General features: G+C 40.1%; 1 protein-coding gene across 2 annotated transcripts in view; it reads left to right on the plus strand.

The window, feature by feature from the left end:
• acaca (acetyl-CoA carboxylase alpha) overlaps positions 1 to 25954 on the plus strand; it is a 278119-nt gene that overhangs the window by 179820 nt on the left and 72345 nt on the right. For both annotated transcript variants that reach the window (XM_072243270.1, XM_072243271.1), the window contains 3 exons: positions 1129 to 1226; positions 2317 to 2437; positions 3850 to 3960. In XM_072243270.1, the coding sequence (XP_072099371.1) occupies positions 1129 to 1226; positions 2317 to 2437; positions 3850 to 3960 (330 nt within the window). The remainder of the gene's footprint in view (positions 1 to 1128; positions 1227 to 2316; positions 2438 to 3849; positions 3961 to 25954) is intronic.

Consider the following 25954-nt stretch of genomic DNA (forward strand, 5'->3'; position numbering starts at 1 on the left):
GCTTCATGGGTCTTTCTTCATGATTCTGAAGAACCGCTTGATGTTAGAATGACAAATTCATTATGGTTAACCCTCCATGGGGTAATGAATCTGCATTTCTTTTAAGTAATACCTGGAATGTACTCTGACATGGGTATTGCATTCTGGTCTTCAAAGTCTGAGAGTGGGAGAAGCGGTGCCAAAAGGAGTCCAGGAATGCAACACAGATGTGTCTCGTTATGGTTATGTTTTTCCCACACTACTTGTGCCAGATCCTGTACCTCTATTGTGTACTGTATGCAACTGGTTGGACCTCAAATTTCATTCAAACCTTCCTCCTACCACCACCTCCCCGACACGTACCAAACAAAAATTATAAACATTATCAGTGTTAATTACGGCTTCAAGTCAGCTCCAGCAGAATGTACTTTATATCCATTCTTTTTATACAGCCAATTATATCTGGTAAGGTTTTCAGAGGGAACCACTCTCCTGTCTTTAGTCCTGATGCAGGCTACTGATTTAAAATCTGTACTGTCTGTTCAGTGTCTACTGTGCTGAGCTGTCTCTGATTGTAAATCAGGAGCGTTTGCTTGGACTGGACTCCGGAAGGAAGTTACCATTTAAAGATATCACTACGTTGCAGGAAAGAGCAGACCGAAGGGCAGTTGATAGGAATGCTGCTAGTTTAACATCCTCTACCATTAACGCTTACCTGAGAGCATATAGAATGGCTCAGAATACATTACAGTGGTTGTGTTCAAATTTCTATTTAACTATAATTTCTCAAGCTCTTAACAATTTTATTCCTAGTTGACAGTATATTGGGAGAGTTTTGATAAAAGTGGTTTGAATTTTTGACTACTCTGTTAATATGTTTGAATAAAGATTGACAAACAATATAATGGAACGCTATTAAAATTTCTGTCTTTTTAATTCTGATAATTTGCAGTATATGTTTTATTTAAATACTTAAAAAGCCCAATGTTAGTATCAATATTTAAAAAAAAAATAATGAGAAATCAGCCTTTGTAAATAGAAACCACTCAGCTAGAGGCTGCAATCTTCAATATTATAGCCTCTAAATCTGGGCTGCAGTAGAACAATCTTTTGGCTTTTTCATATGTACTTATTGTTTTATATCTGCAGGGATACAAATACCTGTACCTCACACCCCAGGACTATAAGAAGGTCAGTGCCCTGAACTCTGTCCATTGTGAACATGTTGAGGATGAAGGAGAGTCAAGGTAAATTTCATTTCCCCCATCTATACATTACCCACATCACTGCACTGTAAATACGTTAAACCACATTTCATTATGTTGTTTATGTTGTAAATACAAACTGGTATTTATGCACATTTGATTCAGTTGCTGTGCTTTAACCTCTAACTTTAATTTTCTTATATAATTCATTATTCTTTATAACTGTCAAATGTTTTTTGTTGCATGTTACGCCATCCAACACACTACAGCAAATTCCTAATACATGTAAATGTACATGGCAAATGAAGTTAATCCTTGATATTGACGCTGAAGTTGCAAAGGCTCCGTATAATATTGTTTTAGTTATATAATATTTTCCACTTTGAACACTGAAAAAGCATTTGATACAGTTTAGACGTTGCTGCTGCTCCAAATACAGATCACATCTGCAGAGGTGCTTCGAGCTATGTAACTGCATTGATTGCAGATTGATACTGGGAATAATTTGGTAATCTAAATTTAAAGTATCACCAGAGGATTGCACAATTTTATATTGTGGTTCTTCTGTGTATATGCAGATTACATATTTTGTTCAGTAATTACCTTGTTTAGTGCATCTTCTGTGGAATGCTTCTCAGCAAACTCAGCCAGGTGGTGTATGGCGTAGGAATTTGTATTGAGTCAGGTTACTTGTTCTAGCAATGTTGATACTAGCTGTCTGTTATTGATCTATCTGTAGTCAACTTCGGTATTTTAATGGGAGGGGAATGCTGTTGCTATTAATTTCAATTCCCAGTGTTTGAGTGCTTCTGCTAGCAATGAAGCAACAGAGGCTCATAAAATCTATATATCATTCTTACCTAGTATAAAATGAGGAATAAGTTGAATGAGTTACCGGAGACTTATAACAAGTGAACTGTGCCTCTTCACCTTTGGGAGAGTAGGGTGAAGGATAGAAAAAGCAGAAAATGAAGCCCATTATGATCTATGGGCTCTTGTGCTGTACTGCGTCAATATTTGAGCTAGTTGCATGTTAAAAGTCCTAAGCCACATTTAAATCTGACATGATTCAATATGGATTAAGTTCCTTGCTAACCTCCTCTAAAGGTGATAATGGCTTCTTGTTTTGCAGATACAAAATAACAGATATCATTGGGAAAGAAGAGGGCCTAGGAGTTGAAAATCTCCGAGGATCAGGAATGATAGCGGGAGAATCATCCTTGGCTTATGAAGAAATTATCACCATGAATTTGGTATGCCCCTGAATTTTTTCAGCAAGTTTCGGCAAAGATTATGTTCCTTGGTGCTGGTTTTGGCTCACTGATAGTAAACTTGTCTGACTAAGGTGGTTAATCAGTTCAATTCTCACCCCTCAGACTTGAGCACAATATCTAGCTGATAGAGACTCATTTGGATATAAAGTGCTGAGGGCTCGGTCTGCATTCTGAGGTGAATTTCGGCAATCTTTTGGTACTGTTTGAGAAAGAGCAGAGCAGTAAATGGTCACTAACTCATTGCTGTCTATGGGTTATTGATGTGCCCAGACTGGTTCTTGTATATCATATAATTACATCATCATCTCTACTTCGTAAGTTATTCATTCTACAGAACTCTTAAGATTATGTGATGTGCTCCGACTAGCAAACCAGTGTATTGTCAAGTTGTACTCCATTACCAAATAAAAATTTCAAGGGTTTGTCCTTAACACGCAACAATTTTCGGGAAATGCATTTTGGGAAATTGAAGGACCAGTTTGCATCCTGACTGGGGATATAATAGGTGTCCAGTTGATGTTGAGGACAGTACGAGAGCTGAACCTCCTTCAGCAGGATTGGGATCAAGGCAGCTCTCCCGCTCCAAGTTATTGTCCTTGCACAGAGAGGATGGCCTTTTGTTTATGAGGAATCAGCAGGTGACTTATGGTAGGGCAAAAAGAGAACTTCATTTTAATAAGTGGGCAAAATTAAGGCCTTTTTGGTGGAATTGGGAGGAAAAGAGATCTACTTAAAGGGACAGTGTTCAATAAAGTCATAATCAAGGTTGAGATTACTGTCAAATGCACACGTGCATGTATACGCAGGTGCTAAGAAAGACTTGCAACATCATAGGTACATAGCTTCAGATCAAAAACTTAAACAGAAATTATACACAAATTTTATAAGAACGAATGCAATTAGATAAAAAATAATGTCCATCATAGTGCAAAGTGGTCATAGTTTTGCCATACTGAGGTAGTGATTAGGCCTGTGCAGATTGGTTCAAGAGCTGAATGGTTGAAGGAAAGCAGCTGTTCTTGAACCTGGTGGTGTGATACTTGGCTTCTGTATCTTCTGTCCTGTGGGAGGTGGTACGATGGGGTCCTTTGTGACAGATGTTGTCCCCTTGAGACAATTCCAGTGGTGGGGAAAGATGTGTCAGTGATAAATTGGGCTGAGTCCCCTGTTCCCTGCAGCTTCTTGCTTTCATGTGCATTCAGATTGCCGTACCAGACCATAATGCAACTAGTCACAGAATTCATTACTGATGTTTACACTCAATGCTTTACTTATTCTCATTCTCGACAGGTATTTTTAAGACAAAAAGGTAATTTATCTGAACAATGTGCGACACTTAGGGAAGGCTTTGGCTGCAAGACCTGCTATCTGATTATAGTGTCTGATTGTAGGTCACCTGCCGTGCAATTGGCATTGGCGCATACCTTGTAAGACTCGGGCAGAGAACTATTCAAGTGGAAAACTCGCACATCATTTTAACCGGAGCTGGAGCCTTGAACAAGGTAAGATCAAGCTTTCTCATTGATCAATCTCTGTAGCTGACTGTCCTTCCCAAAATAACACTTTCCAGCAGCCATCACTGTAGTACACCGTGGCTATCAACCAAAGACCAATATAGTACTGACCTTACAAATGAAATGCAATTTTATTTTTATTTAGAATTCCAGGATATTTAAATTATTTATGACATTCTGGTGTTTTTGAGTGACAGTCATTTTTAGAGCCATACTTAATGAAAACCTCTCCTAATAATCTCTAAGGAAGCTTGTGCAGCAATACAGTATAAAGACTAAAATGGGATTGTGCGTAGTGTAAACTGATCTAATGTAGCTAAAAGCAGAATTTGTCAGATAACTGGAAAATGGGATATGAATTGTACAGCAAGGCCCCATCCATATATGGAACAGAGCTTGAACTAGTTTTCATGCTAATGAAATAACTATTGTAGTTGATTGGGACGTTACATTATTCCACAGTAATAATTAAAAGCTGGCCATTTTTAATCATTCCGTTACAACCTATGGAAGATTACCTGGTGATCCAAAATCTCCTTAATTATATTCAAACAGATATATTTCTATGCATATTTTATTCAGCAAGTAAGACTCTTATATAATTTAAGGGTATGAGTAATAAATTAGTGCTCAAGTAATGCTAATTATTTTTAGTTTTTGAACCCAACCCTAGTAATGAGTTGTAATCAACAAATCATCCTTTCAGTCAGGCAAGAGACTAATAGATTTTCCGGACCCATTGGACACTTCTCCTATTAATACCCAGAGTTTTTTTTATTTATTTATGTTGTACAATAATATAACAAATGTTCCAGATTTAAAAATTAGGATTAATATCACTGGCATATGTCATGAAATTTGGTGTCCTGTTGACTCGATGACGTTAAAAGGAATGGAAATAATTCAGAAAGTGTGTAGCTCAGAAGATCAATGGTAGGTTGAGTTGTTCTCCGATCTTGCCAATTTACTTGCAAACATTTTGTCATCATATGAGGAGACTTAATTGTGATGTGTCCTCTGAGTGCTTGGCCTCTATGTACTTATCAATCAGCTGATTGATCGTCATTTCAGAAACTTAATTGTGATTTAGAAAGGAAATCTCGTTGCTGATTGGTTGTGTTGCGAATTTTGCCCGCATTGGCTCATAAATAGAATCGAGGTCTACATGTTTGTTTACAAAATTGTTTGCGGAAAACCCACGCTTCTCGGAATTCTCTTGCATGCCACGTACTTGCATGCGCCGTGACTTTCAGTGATACCCAGTCAAATTTGTACCCCTCTCAATCTTGGCAGGCAGGGACTAGAGAGAGTTGGTCATGCTGGTTTATAGCCAGTTGATGTTCATGGATCTTCATGGATAGTTTTCTCCCAGTTTGGCCGACGTAAAAGGAAGGTTTAAGTATTGAAGCACTCTGGACACCACCTCTGGCTAGACACCTCCTCTAGCCTGACTCGTGTTCAGAGCTAATGGGTGAGCCAGAGACAGAATTATCAGTGTTTCTAAATATGTGTGTGCCAGGTTATTGGAGTTCCACTGTACTATCAAAGGTGCCTTTCTTCTGATGTGATGTATGCAGAAAGTACATTCACTGTGTTGCCTGGCACTGTTCTGGAGAGGATCAGGAGAATTATTCTGATTACCTGTCACTATTTATTCCTAAAGCAACAATACTGCAAGAGATTATCTTGTCATTATCATGTTGCTTTTAGTGAAATCTTGCTATGTGCAAATTGGCTTCCATGTATTTCACTGTACAACTGTGAATATGTTTCAGAAGCTATATAATTGACTATAAAATGCTTTGGGACATCCTGATAGGAATATGAAATGCACATAGAAAGGTAAATCTTTTTTCTTATTTCACATGTGAAATTGTGTATTATTGCTTTTGTTAAATAAAACTTACAACAGAAGCAAACAATGGGAAAATCTGTCTAGTCAGCTTACAAGCTACCTACAAATTAATGTAAAAATATGACATAATATTTTCACACATTTTATGATATAGAATCTAGCATTCAGTTCACTAAGCATTACTATCATCAGATAGCTATCAATGGAGGGCATATTACCTATAAAACACAGTGCCAAAGGCAAGGAGATTGCTGATGGAAAGTGACTGGGAAAGATTTTTAAGTGGAAAGTAGCTCCCCTCTTTGTATTATTGAGGAATTCATGGGTTGCAGGTTTGAGGGGGTTTGGGGACATTGAACAAGCTTAGTAAAACTGCCAGCATTTCATCAGGGGATAATGAAGACACAAAGACTTCATTTTCTTTTGTTTAAGAAAAAGCTTTCTTATTCCACTTTGGAAAATCATAATGCACTCGGTGGGTACAAGTTGCTGTGAATGTGATCTGGTTGGAAATAGAACGCCTTCTGAGGCACGCATTACAATTCGGGCATCCAGAGGGAAATTCTCGGCAGTCCTGTGTTTTGTTTTGTTTCTGTCCCATTAATGTGGAATAGTGACGGTCAAGGGTGCCACTTTCCACTGGAATTCAGACAGGGCTTGCTTTCTGCTTGACTGAGCCTGTGTCACTGCTCAGTTTGGTGATTCACAGACAGCTAATGTGCAATACAGGCAGCCTTCAGCTGGCCATTATCATTTGCAGACCAGATTATTTTATCAAGGGGGGTGGCGGGTGATCAGTGCTGGAAGTTGCCTAATCACGTTATGTCTGCATTACCTTCCATGTGTCAGTGCTCTGTAACTACAGAACCAAATTGCCGTAAGACACCTAGATTCATTTAGGTGCCCTGTGAACCCTTGCCTATGAGATACAGGCGAGAGAGAGAGAGAGAAAAAATGGATTTTACTCACATTGAATCAGCTTTAATTTGCTGTTGGAATACTTGCATGCATAATGAACGGAGATGGCAAGGTGTCATGGACATCCTTCCGTCCCATCATACAATAAACAGCTGTACATGAAACATCAACATTTCGATCTCTCTGACCTGTCGGCTCGTGTGAAAATTGAAATAATGATAATGTACGCCTCAGACTGCATCAAAGTATCAGCACATCAAAGCCAGGAGGCATGAAATGCAAATGATAACATAAAGCAGATGGATTGAGCGTGATCGCCGACACAGAATGAATTTCAATACAGCTTGAGATAAATACGTTATCCCAGCATTTTTTTTTTGTTCTTGGTTCTGACTCCTGACGATATTTTTTTTTCACACTCCAGCAATCACTCGCTCCATCTCTTGCGTTTCAGGTCATGTCGGCACAGCTCCGGTGGAAATAATAGGATATAAACTCGGAGGTTGTTATTTGCATAGAAATAGCATGGAGCCCCAGGCAGTGGAGAGAAGGACAAGGAGATCATTTGTCTAAAATTTTAATGAAAACTTTTGCTGAGGCAGAGGTTTTTCTCCCCACCCCCCTCACTCCACCACCCCCTCCCCATCCCCCTTCCTCCCCACTGGTAAATTAACATGGCTCTACTGTTGAATTAGATGGTCCAGGATAAATTGTAGTGAAGGAATGCAATGACATGTAAATTTCGATTTGATTTCAATGATAAAAAAAAACTAGAAATGGAGGAGGTGTTTTGGTGGGGGGGGGGGTTGTTGAGTGAGGTGAGTGGTGGCAAAATATGTAGCCCTAGTTATGTTGAACTCGAATGTGGTAATACATTTTTATTTTTTTAAAGGATGCTTGCTTGCATGAACTCTTAAAGCAGCAGCAGTCTTGTTTGTGTTAAATAGTAAAAGGGGCTTCTTTAGTTTGTAAAATAGTCCCACCTTCGGCTGTTTAATTTTATGAAGACTCAAGCAGCTCTATTGCTTTTTCTTTTTTTTTAAATAATGTAATTTACATAATTTTGGTTTGAAGTGCATAATTTGAAGATTACAAACGAGAAATTTGGAAGCTTTGTTTTTGTTGTGAGCCTATAGTTAATCTACCATTTAAAAACACAGATAGTTTGAGTTGTCCCTTGCATTATGAAATCTAATTATTTTCAGGGATGTTGCTATTTGCATTTTCAAATTAGCTTCTGTAAAGTTTGAGAGACTACCTGAAACAGCCCACTTTCAGTCTTTGTGCAGGGTCTTCAGGATAGATATGCCTCCTATATTTTGTTTATATTTATTGGTTCTATGCTTTATTTCTGTTTTATGGTGATAAGAATTTTTATAATCCCCTGTTACTTTTTGTGTGTAACTCAGTGTCCTTGATGTGATGAGACAGGCTGGCAAAGCTTGTGCTCCTCTTTTCTGGGGGTCAGTTGAGCTATAAGGATTTGCTCAGAGCCCCTGAGAGTGCGTCAGTTGTTACAGAAGGCTCTCATAGATATTTTCAGGTGGTCTCTGGAAGTACATCAATGTTTGCAAGATGTCCCCACATCAAAAGTTTGAAAACCATTATACAAGATACTTTAATACATAATTTGATAGCAACCATCTCCTCCCTCAGAGCGGTACTGTTTAAAACTAGTGATTTACATGGTTTGACATCCTGCAACAAATCTACTGTAACTAGTGCAATTGTATTAAAATTTATTAACAATCTTGTTTCCAAAGCAGAATCTGATCATGATGGCACAGTGCTGTATTCCTATTACTGTGCCAATTTAAAAATGTTCCCCCTGGAACCCTCCTAGTCATCAATCTGTACACCATGGTTAAATGAATTGTTAGTGCACTGGAGCTGACAACAGATGACCTCCAAGGTAACCAGATACTCTGTGGTTTCAAATGATCAGATAGTGAATAATACCAAGATGAGCAAATCTCACCATCTTGTTTTGTATTCATATTTTTTCATGTGGCTTTCTGAGTCCAGTGTTAAAATGGCAGAACTCGTGGAAGTCTACACTCCCCCCCACCCCCCCCGTTCCCTCATCAGATTTATTTGTGACAGTATTCCTTTAAATGTGAAAAGATATCAGAATTAGGTTTAATATCACCGGCATATGTCGTGATATCGCAGTAAACGCACTGCAGATGGGCACTCACCAAATGAGAGTTTAAGAAGATTGTAGTGTGTCTTAAGGATAGGGAATAGAGGAATTTGACTGATGTGAGGATTCTTGAAGATGAGTTGTAGTTGAAGGCCAGGCTGCAAATGGTTGAGCAAAGGCAGGAAGTAGAGACATGGATATCTGGAGTCCATGTTGTGCACTTTCAGAAGAAGCAGCGGAGTAGAAGAGTATAAATGTATGTGAATATTCAAATTGTGGCTTTTGCCTAAGCTGTGATGGGAGAATAATCGTAGTAGTTGTATGTTGTATACTGAGCTGTCATGATGGTGGAACTCACTCCTGCATCCTTTTGATACACCACTTGGTGCTGTAGTTGAGACCTGTCTGGAAGGTGGTAGAAGTTGTACCTCATCAGTTATTGTTGTTTTTGCAGCTAGCTATCTGATGTCACAAAGCTTTTCCATTTGAGTTTGCTTCTTTATTTTGATCTGCTCCATTTTGTTTTCAGATACAGTTCAGATTCCTGCTTCTACAATTTGAATTTATTTAAGTGACTTTTAACAGTTAGAAAATCCAAAGTCAATGCCAAGGTATGTTAAGTTGATCATGGCAACTGCATTGTGACTGACTCTTGACAATCCTGGTACCCTTCCAGTGGAGTTGTAGAAATGGCTACCAATTCTTAGCATGCCCATCTTTTCAAATCCTGATCCTTTCCATTACCAAGTCTGCTTGATTCTACTTTCAACTCCACTTCAAAGTTTTGCCATTTCAGAATAATTTTGCTGCATTGTTTTCTATCTGATCCCTACACTCCATAGCCTCCCATTTCTATTCTTCCTATCTTGTTGGTGGGAGAATTTTTATTTGTTTCGCTGTCAATCATTGGACCTTTCTCTTTCTGTTCAAAAAATGCCTTATTGGTCATTTTTATTCAGTTTCTTAACTCAAGTTGAGTCTGAGTTTCTGTTCTCTTCTTCCTCTGTGAAACTTGTTCTCTGTTAGGGGTGTTAAATAAATGCAAATAGTTTTATTAGATTTAAGTAACTGCCAATCAAAATGTCAGGTGTGACCAATTTTGCTGAGGAAGATTTAGTGCAACATGGTTTTGTTAGCACAAGTGATAGAAAGCCAGCCAGTCATGACTCACCCATTGCAATGATCTTTTAACACTTAAGCAGCTAACAAACCAGCTAACCATTATAAATTCTGTGGACTGAGCTTTGCAGCAAAGAATTTCTGCAATGGCCCAGGGTCAGATACAAGAAGTGTGCATTTTGAGGAGGGTTTCCAATTCGTGAATGTTTTTTCTAAATGCCAAATTTTAAAAAATCAGACAAGGGTTTTTTTTTCTTGGACTCTAGGCATTACAATTATGATTATACAGCATTGTTGAATAGGTAATTCCAAGACAGTGGCCTAGGAATGGCATTGTTGGTGAATGTGAGCACTATGTTTTGAGATTAAGCAGTCATGACTGTCTTGCCATACTTGGAGAAAGATTATGGATGAAATGCACAATAAATTTGGGGAATTAATAGTCTCGGTATGTGGAGAGATAAATGATCATGGTTGTGAGTTTGCCTTCAATAATAACAAAGCATCTAAGCAAGCCATTCATGCTAATTGTCCTTCACACTAATAGCAGTTCTGTGCAATTTTATGGTCCTTCATAAGTGACAATAGATATTATCTCACAAACTCACATTCTCATGACAATTACAAACTAGGCTTCTTGCATTGATCCAGGTAAATCAGAGGAAATTGCAGGCACAAGCTCCAGATCTCTAAGAACCCATGCAGTCTTGTTACTGACTAAACAGATACCCACCATGGCACTCACAACAACAGGAACACTGAGGAGTTTTCCACTTCTCTGGTGATTTCATGGACATTCACTGGTGGAATTTATCCTGCAGAAAGTTTACTAATTACACATGCCACATGAAGTGCAACTTAAAAAGAAACCTTCAAGTCATTCCAGTCTGTTTTATGAAGCAGGGAAGTGTCCGATAGTTGTGCAGAACAATATCCACATCCTACCCGGAAAAGTAAACTTGATAGAAAATCATGATTCTGAGCCTCTTTAAAAACAAAAAAGAATCTAGGGTTTTAATGGTATGAACTTGTTCACCCCTGTCCATGTTTTAAGCATCTGCTTAGCACATGGTCTCCTGCGTTTCGGAGGTGTTTAATGATGTTGCCGTTCCTTTTCCATCTCTACTAAAAATTCTGCTTCTATTCGTCCTTTTCCTTCAGAGAGCTGGGTTGTGTCTGAATAGATACCAAATAAATAGCATTTTTTCTTGGATAAACAATATGTGCACAAATGACCATGTGCATTTACAGTTAAGTTCTATGGGTTCCATTCCTATAGCCAACTGTGTTTGACCATGAGTCAGCTCCAAGCCTCGGGCTGTGTCTTTAAAGGATTCAAAGTATGTCTGCAGTATACAACCCTGAGATTCATCTTCCACACAGACAGCCACGAAACAAGGAAAACTGTGGAAACTCATTCAAAGAAAAACATCAAACCCCACCCCCCATGCATGCAAAACAATCATGCAAACGACAACAAAAAGAATGAGTGAAAGCACAGAGTATAAAACACAAAATCGATTAAGTCCATATTGAGTTCAGCTCAATGTTCATAATCTACTATTCCTTGATCGAGTGCTTGACTTGTGTGACAGCTGTGTGTTTTTCTGGAAAGGCCCTGTGGTATAATTGAGGTTGGTGCTGATGATGTTTGTGCATTGTGACTAGCTGAATATTGCAACAGGTCATCTTAACACAAGGAAAGTGCATCAGTCAAAGACCGCTTGATGCACCTGAGCTTAACCAAAGGCCACTTTTCAATTCGTTCCCCACAAATCAGATCCTTGTATGTTAGCTCAGCCCAACTGGCCACAGTCTTGCTGCTGAATAAAGCGGTCATGAATTCCAATCCTACTCCAGAACTTGCTCATTGAAGCTGCTGTTTCAGTGTTGCAGAGGCTTTGCTTCTTAGAGGTGCTAATGTTTGATTTGAGCTGAACTGCTTTAACCTGTTTTTACATATTACCTGTTTTTACAAGGTCATTATTAAAAGAGCGGATGTTCTCATGTCCTGGTCACTATTCCTCCATCAATAGATTAATTACCTGCTTTTGCTACAAACTGGCAACTTTGTCAGTCTCCACAATAAACACTGTGTTTCAAAGTGATGTCCAGTATGTGAAGAGTTAACGATATTACAAGCAGATGAGGTACCACGTTAAACATCTTTTTATGTTATGCCTTCTGTGCTGGGATACTGAAGTTAGCTTTTTCAATGCCCTCTGCTCAAGCCTGTCCTCTTGTTCTCCTACACAACATCCAGCTGCCTCTGCGACCATGCTGAGGAGTTGAAAGCTCCTCTGTACGATTCACCGGGTCATCGCTTTGGTGACATTGCAAAAATCTTGCCCTTCATTTGACTGTTTTGTACGAGGTCTGGGTTTAATTTGAGTTTTCTTTTTCATTGCACGATTCAGCATGATGGAACCTGATTTAATTTTTTGCATTAATTTTTTTGCCACTGCACTTTAGGAAGAGTGAGCAAAGTCTGGTGTTCGTGCACATTGATATGTCCAAGATGATGAGACATTTGACCCAGACGTTCACCTGAGATGTTTCAATGTTTGGTAATAACATGGGTATCAAGTCTGTTAGAAAGCAAAAGGCTTCTTCACTGGAGATTCCTTTTTCTCTACCAGGATTTTGAGGATGACATCAATTATAGTTTTGTAGGTTCTGAAGTGAACTGATGAAAGTCACTGAGGGGGATCTGTAGACTCTTTGGCAGGTGAAGCCAGAGCTGCCTGTGGAGCTGGGCTGGTAGGTAGTTTGTGAGCTTGTGAGTCTGTATACTTCTGTGCATGAATACACGATTGTCTGTGCTATCCTGATTTCTCCTTCTCCACTTACAGCAGAGATTCCCAGCAGGGATATTGCAATTTTTTTCAGAGTAGCGTTTATTTCAATCTTTACATCTAAATGCTTGAAGATCTCTGCTCATGACAGCCCAGAATAGTGTCTATTTCAGATATATGATAGCAAGCATTTGAATCATGGTAAATGCAAGATAGTGCTGAGCTACGACCTCCATTGAGGTCACGGCTCAGTTTTAGCTGTTCTTAAGTGTTTTTACTGGGTTCATGGGGATGGTCTTACCGACAGAGGGAAATTGGGAGTCAGGTTAAGGTTTTTAACAACAGAGATGTGGTGAAATTAGAGGACAGCCCGGAGTCTTGAGTCCCTGCTCAGTGTTTGAAGCACAACAACTTGAACTTGGGATATCCTTGATTGTGCCGGGATGCATATCCGACAGACCATCATGGACAAAGTCTGTGCGTCCCTCGGGGTCAGCAAGTTGGCAGTGGATTCCAGAGTCAGAGTTCTGTGTGGGTGGGGGGGGTGGTGTGAAGTCGGATGGCCCCCTGGGTTTGTGTATTGATGGGACTAGAGTCCAAGGCTTAGTGTTTGGTGATCAGTGTGTCTTGGGATCGATGCAAAAGATCGAAGCATGTAGGTCGAATCTTAAGTCCAGAAGTTGCGGCCCGTTGGCCGAAGCTCCGAGTCCACTGGGGTAGTCGAAGGCCCAATGTGAACGTCCAATTCCAAGTCTGTATATAAAAAAAAACATATAACAATTACAGCACGGAAACAGACCATCTCGGCCCTTCTAGTCCGTGCCGAACTCATTCTCTCACCTAGTCCCACCGACCTGCAGTCAGCCCATAACCCTCCATTCCTTTCCTGTCCATATAGCTGTCCAATTTAACTTTAAATGACAACATCGAACCTGCCTCAACCACTTCTGCTGGAAGCTCGTTCCACACAGCTACCACTCTCTGAGTAAAGAAGATCCCCCTCATGTTACCCCTAAACTTTGCCCTTTAACTCTCAACTCATGTCCTCCTGTTTGAACCTCCCCCATTCTCAATGGAAAAAACCTATCCACGTCAACTCTTATCTAACCTCCTCATAATTTTAAATACCTCTTGGTGTTGGTGGAAGAGAGGAATGGGAGATTGTTTTGCTGTTGTTGTTCTGTTGCTTGTATTTTTTCGGGGGAGGGGTGGTTTCTGTTATTCTGAGTATTATAGCCATGCTGTGTTGGCTCCAGAACGTGTGGTGACTTATGAGGGCTGCCCTCAGCGCATGCTCGGATGTGGTGCTTGTTAATGCAAGCGACGCATTCCACTGTTTGACTCCATGTATACATGAGAAATAAACTTGAATCTAAATCTTCTGGTTACTTGCCCAGTGGAGCTGACAGGTTGTAATTAGGGCGTCAACACTGGAGGTGTTGGCTTGAAGAGAGGACACTGGCATTGGTTCCCTTATCCTTCCAGTGAAATTGGCGGACTTTGTCGAAGACAGTGTCCATGACATCTTTTCAGTGCCTTGAGTTGCTGTAGTTTGTCCTGGTCTTAGAAGTATGCGTAGGAGAGCAGGGATCACTGATGCCTGGTGGCCCATGAGTGTTGTGCTAGGTATGAAGTCTTCATCTTTTGACACCTTTTCACTCATTCAACCAAAGTTCCACTGGCACATTGATGACAATAGTGAATTTCTTGATTGATATCTACCTTTGCTAAGAGGTCCTTGTAAAGAGACTTTTGGCTAACGTCCTAAGAAGAACTAGGATTGGTGACTGACGATCTATTAGCTATATATATCCTGGATTGAAAGCTCCACTATTCTCCAAGAGAGAAGGAAGGAGAAACTATTTCTCATGACCAAAGCTGACAGTCATGGCATGCACATGTTCTTTGCCTCTGTCAAGACCACCTCTGGGTCAAATGGCGGAAGTCCCCACTGCACTCTGAGTTAATGAGTCAATAGATATGTACTGAGGCAATAAATGCCCACTGGACATTAACTCCTCCCACTACCTGAAGAACTGCTTCCAAATCGCATTCTGGATTCTGTTCACCTAGATTAAGTACACAGACTTTGCTATGTAGCATCTCCAAGTGAAGTGCAGGGAAGAGCAACAACCACTAAATGTGCCTTTGATCTCATTAAACTCTGACTCCAGAAAATGTTGGAAACTATCTCAAATTTATTTCCTTAAAAATTCATCTTCATCTCCATTTTTTTTGAGCAGGAGCTCTGCTGCAACATTTTCCACAGGTCCTAAGCATCTTAAAACTGGCTCCTTAAGTCTTTTCAGTGTTTAAAACCATCGATCATTGCCTCTTTAAAAAAAAAGTCCACTTGCCTGTATTGTAACCACCTGTACACCGAGAGAACCTCAACATGGCATGATTAATCCTCTGTAACAGCAAACAATCAATTCTAAAAGTTTTATCTCAATTTGTGTCTAGAATTTCTGCTCACTTACATGTGTCTGGAGGATAAATATTGCGTTTGTGATAATGATATTCCTTGGTCAGTATTTAATACATTAAAAGTAAATGGGTTAGTCTCAAGTGAGATACAGAGCCAGAAGGGAGTGAAGTAATCACAATAATATTTTGTGAATATCATGTTCCTTAGAGTGTAGGAGAATGATGGGAGATTTGATAGAGATGTACAGAATTATGAGGGGTATAGATTGGGTAAATGAAAGCAGGTTTTTGCCACTGAGGTTGGATGAGACTAGAACTAGAGGTCATGGGTTAAAGGTGAAACGTTTAAGGGGAATACGAGTCAAAGCACCTTCACTCAGAGAATGATGAGAGTGTGGAACGAGCTGCCAGAGGAAGTGGTGGATGCGGGTTTGTTTTCAACACTTGAAAAAGTTGGGTAGGTACATGGATGGGAGGGTATGGAAGGCTGTTGTCTGGATACAGGTCAATGGAACTTGGCAGAATAATAGTTTGGCATGGATTAGATGTGCCAAAGGGCCTGTTTCTGTGCTGTAGTATTCCAGGACTAATGTAATATTAAAGCATTGATTTCTAGGATTATTTATGCCACCCAAAGAAGGAAACTGTGGACACATCTGAGAAATGGAACTGATAATGTTAGTTTTCTTGAGAGTGAAACAGTATTAATCAGAATTTCTTCTAAATATAAGTTTTTTAAGAACTGAATAGTTTCTGAGTGTAGGGCATTTAACATAATCTGTACTATGAAGGAGGTAAGGGACAAAAGGAAGTGGCTGATGAACTTTGACATTAATCATAGCAGTCTCTACTTGTCAGGGTGGCAAACCTGAAATTAAAACTGCCTAGAAGTATCTCCTAGCAAGTTAAGATAATACTAAATGTGGTACAAATCCATACTTCATTCTGGTAAAAATCTCTCATATTGCAGTTAGATTGCATTATTTCACTGTTTTACATATTGAAAAAATTGTATAAGGAATTGTAGGGACAAGGTTGCTGCTACCATGCTTAGATGTGAGTGATTCAAAGTGGGTTTCTGCTCGCTACCCCGGGGTCAACAATTGCCATTCTTTGCTACCTTGAATAGGAAAAAGCTATGATGGGCTTTGCAAGTGATGTGGACTTAGATGGCTGCAGGTACAGAAGGTGGTTCTCTGCCATTTGAAGAAAAATTGAGGTGGCAAAGCACCCAAATTCCTACTTGAATGTACCTTGACCATCTGACACTACAATGGACTTTGTCATTTTTTTGTTCTTTCTTGTATAGTTTTTTTATAATTATATTCAATTTATTTTTCTTGTTAATCTTCAGCTAATACCATATGCCTGTGATGGTACTGCATGTGATTTTTCATTGCACCTGTGCATACATGTACTTGTGCACATGGCAATGAACTTGACTTTGAATGCGACTTTATCTATGCTTTCAAGAATTGCACCTCCACCACAAGATGTTAAAGAGCGTTTTGTTTCCTAGTGCAGCAAATCTGTTATAGCTTTTAATTTGAAGTTCCAGAATAAAATTCAACTACTTTTATTTAATTATTTAAGGACATTAATGTTTGGTGCAGGATCCATTGCTATTTTAATCCTTAGCTGGGCAAGTTCTCTGTGTGATTTGTCTCCAAGTTACGCCAGCCAACGTAAACCCACATGTTCCGTGGTCATGCTGAACATCTAAAATAAAAACGGAAAATGCAGTAAACACTCATTGAGTTGGGCAGCATCTGTGGAGATGGAAACAATTCACATTTCAGATCTTTAACCTCTGACAATCGATCTGAAACAGCGATTATCTTTGGTTTCTGCTGGTTACTGTCAGGCCTCTGACATGAGTCTCTGTAGTTGTCACAGTTCAGAAAGAAGGTAAGGATCAGGAATCCCCCTCTCAGATTTAAGGGTGTGTACACTGGAAAACATGGGCTTCTGTGGGGAATATTGTTTCTAGATTGGATGGAATCCTGCCAGGGCACTTTCTATGAGCAGCACAATGTCAAGTGTTGAAACTTGCTGTGCCAACTTGCATGTGAAGAGATATTAGCTTGAGTGAGATGCCAAAGGATTTCAGCCAATGTGAAACTGTAGCAGGTGTGTCATGAGTCAGTAACTTGGACCAAGGAAGCACGAAGAGAGTAAGAGCAAGATGGGTTTAGTGACAAAGTAATATCACTTAATCCTTGCCATGTCTTTCTTTTTTTTTTTGCTCTCTGTGTTTGAATATGCCTGAATTTATTTTGTGTTCATCTTGAAAAGGCATTTGTCTCCATAGTGTTAAACACCATCACTTTGCATTGCCAACCAGTGGTGAGACCAGTTAAAGTAAAAAAAAAAGGTCAAATCAGACTTGTACCTATTAAACAGCAACAGAATGCACATACAGTGACAGGGATGCTCTTTGCTGTCTTGGAAGGTTTTATAGGGCAGCAGTTAGTCACTGTAGGAATGCTGAGATGTATGCAATAACCTTCAGGCAGCATAATTTCTATTAATCAGCTCTGGGGTCATTGGCAGAACACACAGAAATCTGTAGTGGGGGATGGGGGAGAAATAAGGAAAGGCAACCACTGAAACCATGTTCTTTCTCAATTCTTTCAAATCCACTGGGTTTGTAGCAGTTTGTAGCCTCATAACAGGTTCAGAATGACTGCCTTAAATAGTATGAAATGGAAAGAACAGAACAACTGTGGTACCTCACACAAAAAAAAGCCTTGGGCTACAAAAACACTGGCATTTTGAGAGTGAAATTGCTTTTGTTAATTTAAGAGAGGGGAAAAAAGAAGCATGAATACAAAATAGGATTCAGTTCTTGCACCAACTTTATCATTTCCTTTGTATATACTTGAGATTCTAAGAGTAAAGGTTCTGTTTATGGGATGGCCCTACTGGTTTTAAAAAATGCATCATCAGTAGTAACAGTGTAGGCTTCTCATTCTTCAGTTATCTTTACTGCTAATAATAAAAAAAACTCTTAGAATTGGATAAATTAGTCTTGTGTTATTTTGCACTAAGTATTTAGATTATGTTTCTAGACTGTGCTAGGCATCTCCATAATGTTGAGGATAGCATTTGTTCACTTGTGACAGATACATCTGAGTAGTTTTACTTACAATGAATATTTAGTTATGGACTGGATCAAAAGACTTCTGACCTTGAATTTTATTCTATTTTATGAAATTCAAATATTTATAAAATTGGAATCTTGTGCTATCAGGGATAGAGAATCTTATTTACAGTTAAAATATTTGTGAGGGGAAAGGACAAAAGAAGCATGAGTTTTTTTTTACAGAGCTAATGGCACACTTTCCACACCTGGTTGTACTTTTGTAATACTTTAATACAGATTATTTTGATATTCATTCACTATACACACTGGGGCCACATTATTAGGTACACCTGTACACCTGCTCATTGATGTAAATATCTAATCAGCCAATCAGGTGGCAGCAACTCAATGCATCAAAGCATGCAGCCATAGTCAAGATGTTCAGTTATTGTTCAGACCAAACATCAGAATGGAGGAGAAATCTAATCAAAGTGACTTCAACTGTGAAATAATTGTTGGTGTCAGATGGGGTGGCTAGAGAATCTCAAAAACTGCTGACTCCTGGAATTTTCACACACAAGAGCCTCTAGAGTTTAGAGGATGGTGCAAAGAACAAAGAGCATCCAGTGAGTGGCAGTTCTATGGGCAAAAACACCTTGTTAACGAGAAGTTCAGAGGAGAATGGCCAGACTGGTTCAAGCTGACAAAGGTGACAGTGACTGAAATAGCCATGTATTACAACTGTGGAGTGCACAAGAGCATCTCTGAGCGCAGAACACGTCAAAACTTGAAGTAAATGGGCTAGAAGTGAATGTGTGAAAAGACCACAAACTTGCACTCAGTGGCCTCTTTATTCAATACACACGGTACCTAACAAAGTTGCCTCTGAGTCTGCCTTTTTGATTCTGGGAGTCCATCTCCCGCTGTTTTTGAGTTGGATCAGTCTGACGGACAGCCGGCATTTCAGAACTGGCAGTCAGATTTCGTCGAGCAATCACCCATTCTGATGCTGGACCTGTCACTAAAGACAAAAGGTGGAAGGTAACTGAAGAATGTTGGTACTGACAATTTTTTTTTTAACCCAGTGAGGCCATCCCATAATTTGAACGTTTACTGAGTCTTTAAAATCTCAAGTATATACTAAGGAAATGAAGAAGTTGGTGCTGAGAAGAACTGATGAACTTCACGCTTGATCCCTCAGTTTTATGGCATGAAACCAAGAGTTGTTACCTAAGTGATGGGCTGTAAGATTGTTCAGATTGGTATTCATCACAAGGCTGCTTTCCCAGATTTTATTCCAGTGAGAGACAACTTCTGAACGGTATGAATTTCCAGATCAAACTGACGCTGTGAAATACACTGGATTTTGAAGGTGAATGGGGACAAAATGTGCTTGGCTTCCCAATGAGACTGGAAAATATTTGCCCTTCTGCACTAAAGTGTGAGCAGCTAACTTTTTTTTGGAATAAAAATCAGTCTTTGTACATTTCTTGCTGAATGGTCTGGAGTTCAGTGGCTGGAATTAAAGAATGGGAGAACCGCAGCCTTTACGTTGTATTTTCATTTCTCTTCTTTCGCTTAGTATCATTTCACGCAATGTCCGTGATTACAAGAGGCAGATTGGCACATTGGGCTTGTTCCTGAAATCTTCTACTACACAGTAGGACTTGTGGTTGTGTAGTCCACGCCATGTCCCTCATGATTAATTTATTTATTTGCTTTGTTTGTTTATTGACATACAGCGTGGAACAGACCCTTTGAGCCGCAATGCCCAGCAATCCCAATTTAACCCTAGTCTAATCACGCGACAATTTGCAAAGACCAATTAACTTCCCTACTTGTACGTCTTTGGAATGTTGGAGGAAAACCCACGTGGTCACGAGGAGAGCATACAAACTCTTTATAGGCAGCACTGGGGAATTTGGAATACAATATTAATAAACTTAACAGTGACTATTCAAAGCCTGCTTTGCCTAACAAAATGCCTGCAGTGTGGTGGATTTGCTTGTGTGTTGCTAAACGGCTAGAAAAAGTGTGGGAAGATGGTACAGATAACAGGTCTGGACAGTAGTCTGGTCTAAAATGGTCCATTCCACCCCAAGTGCCTACAGGCATATTTCCCCATGGTGCTCATCTGTTGATTGCAATTATTTTGTATACAACTTGCATTAGTACCCACAGCAAATTTGCACCAACTATTTAATTGGAGTCTTTGAGTGATACATCAGAAACTGGGGCTTTCAGACACCATTGTTTCAGACTAATTTTTTTAGTCGCTCTTGGTTCATTGGTTAATATATCTTTTTGTGGCCCTGAAAAAGATATTTTCCTACCCTGAGTTAACTGGCCTTGTTTGCTGAGACTTGCCTTATTTTTTGCTTTGCCTCAAATTTACTCTGATAATGCTGGTGGAATATTGTGGTGTTAGTTCTGTCGAAAATGGCCTAGGGTTGTGCCTGAGCCCTGTCCCAGTTTGGATAGTTTATGATTCATCTAACTAAACAATTCTTTTGAATTTCCTTTCCTCTCTCGTGAGGGATTTAATCTGCACAGATTGTTCTCCAGGTTCTCTGATTAGTTTTTTCAGGTAAATGTGGATCTACTACTTGAAGATTGTGAGCTTTGAACACAGTGCCTCCTAAAGAAGCCGAGTCATAGAAAGATGCAGCAAGCAAACAGGCCCTTCGGCCCATCAAGCCTGTGCTGGTCATTAGGAGTCCATTTTACACTTCTTTTCTAGTCATTTTATTCCCTGCATTTCCTCACCACTCCACTCACCTACACAACAGGACAAGATTTACAATTGCCAGTTAACATTCCAAGACATCTTTGGAATGTGGGGGGGAACTGGAGCAGCCAGAGAAAGCTAGTGGACTTGCAGGGAGAATGTACCAACTGAACACAGACAGCAACTGGGATTTTGGAGGAGGTCAAGCAAATAATATTACTTCCTTCCATCAAAGTATCTTTGGCACAAAAATCTGACCTGTCTGTAGTATTTAGGTGATGAGCAAGCAGTTCCTATCATACAATTAAAAGGTAACATGCTCTGGTTAACACCATTGAGGCAATAAATTATTGCTGGACCTAATTGACACGCATATTCTAATTTGCAAATGCAGAGGAAGAAGGAAAGGATGGTGTTTGGGAAATATCTGAAACTGCATGATGGAATTACACGAGAGATAGATTTTCCTGCTAGCATTCCAGGTGTAGTGTATATCAGGAATGGGAGTTAAAGCATTATGGCTTGTGTGTCTTTCACATCCATGGATAGAATGGCACTGTGGGACATAGTGGATCAGTAACAAAATTCCTGTCAGTTTTTAAACTGTAATTCCAATAGACGGGAATAAAATTTTAACACAAGCATTGACTTGTGAACATAACCACAGCTGTGAAGATCCCTGTTGCACTGGATGACCCTATGATCTCCGTCCCAGAGGCCGATGTTAGTCTGTCTTTGAAAAGAGTGAACCCTTGCAAGGCAGATGGTCCCGATGGAGTACCTGCTAAGGCTCTGAAAACCCGTGCCAACCAACTAGCGGGAGTATTCAAGGACATTTTCAACCTCTTACTGCTACAGGAGGAAGTTCCCACTTCCTTCAAAAAGGCAACAATTATACCAGTGCCAAAGAAGAATAATGTGGGCTGCCTTAATGACTATCGCCCGGTAGCACTCACATCGAGAGTGATGAAACGCTTTGAGAGGTTGGTCATGATTAGACTGAACTCCTGCCTCAGCAAGGACCTGGACCCATTGCAATGTGCCTATCGCCACAATAGGTCAATGGCAGATGCAATCTCAATGGCTCTCCACATGGCTTTAGACCACCTGGACAACACAAACACCTACATCAGGATGCTGTTCATCGACTATAGCTCAGCATTTAATACCATCATTCCCACAATCCTGATTGAGAAGTTGCAGAACCTTGGCCTGTGTACCTCCCTCTGCAATTGGATCCTCAACTTCCTAATCGGAAGACCACAATCTGTGCGAATTGGTGATAACATCTCCTCCTTGCTGACGATCAACACTGGCGCACCTCAGGGGTGTGTGCTTAGCCCACTGCTCTACTCTCTATATACACATGACTGTGTGGCTAGGCACAGCTCAAATACCATCTATAAATTTTCTGACGATACAACCATTGTTGGTCGAATCTCAGTTGGAGACAAGAGGGTGTACAGGAGTGAGATATGCCAACTAGTGGAGTAGTACCGCAGCAACAACCTGGGACTCAACGTCAGTAAGACAAAAGAGCTGATTGTGGACTTCAGGAAGGGTAAGACGAAGGAACACATACCAATCCTCATAGAGGGATCAGAAGTGGAGAGAGTGAGCAGCTTCAAGTTCCTTGGCGTCAAGATCTCTGAGAATCTAACTTGGTCCAACATAATGATGTAGTGATGTGATGATGTAGAAGGCAAGAAAGACGGTGGCTGTACTTTATTAAGAGTTTGAAGAGATCTGGCATGTCAACAAATACACTCAAAAACTTCTATAGCTGTACTGTGGAGAGCATTCTGACAGGCTGCATCACTGCCTGGTATGGAGGGGGCTACTGCACAGGACTGAAAGAAGCTGCAGAAGGTTGTAAATCTAGTCAGCTTCATCTTGGGTACCAGCCTACAAAGTACCCAGGACATCTGCAGGGAGTGGTGTCTCAGAAAGGCAGTATCCATTATTAAGAGCCTTCAGCACCTGGGGCATGCCTTTTTCTCACTGTTACCATCAAGTAGGAGGTACTGAAGCCTGAATCACTCAGCGATTCAGGAACAGCTTCTTCCCCTCTGCCAGCCGATTCCTAAATGGACATTGAATCTTTGGACACTACCTCACTTTTTTTTTAATATACGGAATTTCTGTTTTGGCACGTTTTTTAAAATCTATTCAATATACGTAATTGATTTACTTGTTTATTTAATTTACTGTTTTTCTCTCTCTGTCTGCTAGATTATGTATTGCATTGAACTGCTGCTGCTAAGTTAACAAATTTCACATCACATGCCAGTGATAATAAACCGGATTCTGATTCTGATTTAAAATTATTCTTTTCAATATTTAATGAACATTCAAAATAAATGGGTTGAACAGAATGAACAAAAGGAAAATACAAGTGTCATTGCAATATTCTTGTTGTAGATGGTGTTCGCTGTATCTTGGTAATATGCAGGTGTCATTAAGGATGGACCCCACCACCTAGGACACGCCTTCTTCCCATTGTTACCATCGGGAAGGAGGTATAGAAGCCTGAAGGCACACACTCAGCGATTTAGGAACGCCTTCTTCCCTCTGCCATCTGATTTCTAAATGGACATTGAACCCACGAACACTACCTCATTACTTTTTTATTTCTATTCTTGTTGCGCTATTTATTTTAACAGCTATTTAATAGACGTACTTACTGTAGTTCAGATTCCTTTCTCTATATTTATCATGTGTTTCATTGTACTGCTGCCATAAAGTTAACAAATTTCATGACAAATACTGGTCATATTAAACTTGGTTCTGATTCTGAAGGTGTTCACTTAACTCAAGAACAGCATTTAAAATGGGTTTATGTTCATCTTTCCTGCTCCTTCTTTAAGATCCCTGGCATAATGATATTACCTTGCTACTCCCTTGTGTTGCCTGGTTGAATGGTTCCCAACTTGTGATCTGTGACCCCCCCCAGCACTTGGGGGATTGCTGGAAGATAGGGTTCTGGTAAGGGAAGAAGGACAGTGATTACAAAGGGTCCAAAAGGTTTGAATAATGTTGAAATAATTTATTTGGAACGTACATAAAGGAAGTAAAAGTAATAAATATTTGCTAGGCACACCGGAAGCTCTGCATGTAGGGCTGCCAGCACTCCCCCGGAATCCCAGGGCAAGATACAACTCTGTAACAGGAGGTCCCTGAAGCTACAGGGTGTTTATTTGTGTGAGGCAAAGATCGGGACGCATTTTACAGAGTGTGAACGTGTCAGGATATGGTGCAAAATGAAGCAAGGTTGGGAACAACTGGCTTACAATGCTCCACTTGTGGTCTAACCAGGATTTTGTACAGCATCAGTTGCCATTTTTTTGTGTGTGCTGTTTTTTTTGTGAATCTCAGCGCTCCCGATACTTTACCAACAACTTATTTTGGCACTCAATGTGAAAACCCTACTGGCTCAGAAAGTTGAGCTCTGTGAGGTGATAAACACGCTCCATTCAAACCGATGGGGAGATGGACCACCAAGCAAAATGAATTTCAGATATGTTGTGTTCCACGTGAAAATTACACTGGTAGAATAAAATCCTATTTTAGTGACTACTGCGATCATTTTCAATTTTTGAATGTCGCAACAGATTTGTTCCCAGCAGTACTGTCTGAATAAATGAAGGAAAAAATGCTCCTTGTATTCTTTAAACAAATAAAATTGTCTGTAGTTGTGCAGAGAGTCATATAAAATCTAACACAATATCTCAGAACTAGATTGGTGTCTGTTGGATATTTAATATTAGCAGTGTTAATCCAGCAAGTGTCAGCTTTTCTATTCAGTGAGCCTATTTTATTAATCTGTTGAGTTTAATCTTCCTGTAGTGATTCTACAAAGCCATTAAAATAGTAAATACTCTCGCTGTGTATTCAAAAGGAAAGGCTGATAAAAGGGACACCACTAAATATCAAAGAAATTGCATCCCTGACAGTCCTGAGCATCCGTCTGTGTCACTGCAGAGTCCCCTCAAGGTTAGGCTGTACTTGGTTCATGGTTCCTTTGCTCTGACTTGTCATTTACATTAATAGGTTGCACCCTGTGCTTGGTGCCTCGCTGAAACAGAGGGGACCAGACGGGTTCCATGTGTGCGATCATATTTTCACAACTGCTGACCCTGACCGCTTAACGCATGAGTGATGAAAATCTGCTTCTACCATGAAAGTGCTGACAAGTGCAAGCACTTCAGTGACATTAATAGATATTTTCTTTGAAAAATAAACAATTTCTGCACCGGCTCCCTCCTCCACGGAAGCACCATGGTCCTGGATGGTTTCGGATTGCTGTGGTTGTGCCATGTTGGTGTATGAAATTATTAAACCATGAGACATAGGAGCACAGTTAGGCCATTTGGCCCATTGAGTCTGCTTGCTATTACATCATTGGTAATTTATTATCCCTGTGAACCCCATTTTCCTGCCTTCTCCCTGTAATCTTTTGACATCTTTGATTAAGAACCTATCGACCTCCACTCTAAATATCTTGAATTACTTGCCCTCCAAAGCCATGTGGGACAGTGAATTCCACAGATTCCCTAACCTCTGGCTAAAGAAATTCCTCCTCAACTCTGTTCTAAAGGGACGCCCTTCTGTTCTGAGGCTGTACCCTCTGGCCCTAAACTCTCCCACAATAGTAAACATCCTCTCCAAGTCAATTTGATCTAGGCCTTTCAATATTCAATAGGTTTCAGTGAGATCCCCCACTTCTTCCCCTACCCCCCATCCCCTCATTCTTCTGAACTCCAGTGAGTACAGGCCCAAAGCTGTCAAACACTGCTCATACATTAACCCTTTCATTCCTGGAATCATTCTCGTGAGTAACCTCTGGAACCTCTCCAATGCCACCACATTATGGAGCTGCCATCAGCTTCATTATGTGGGCTCATAACCGATG

Source organism: Mobula birostris, chromosome 25 (assembly GCF_030028105.1).
Source record: "Mobula birostris isolate sMobBir1 chromosome 25, sMobBir1.hap1, whole genome shotgun sequence".
In the NCBI taxonomy this organism is placed as follows: domain Eukaryota; kingdom Metazoa; phylum Chordata; class Chondrichthyes; order Myliobatiformes; family Myliobatidae; genus Mobula; species Mobula birostris.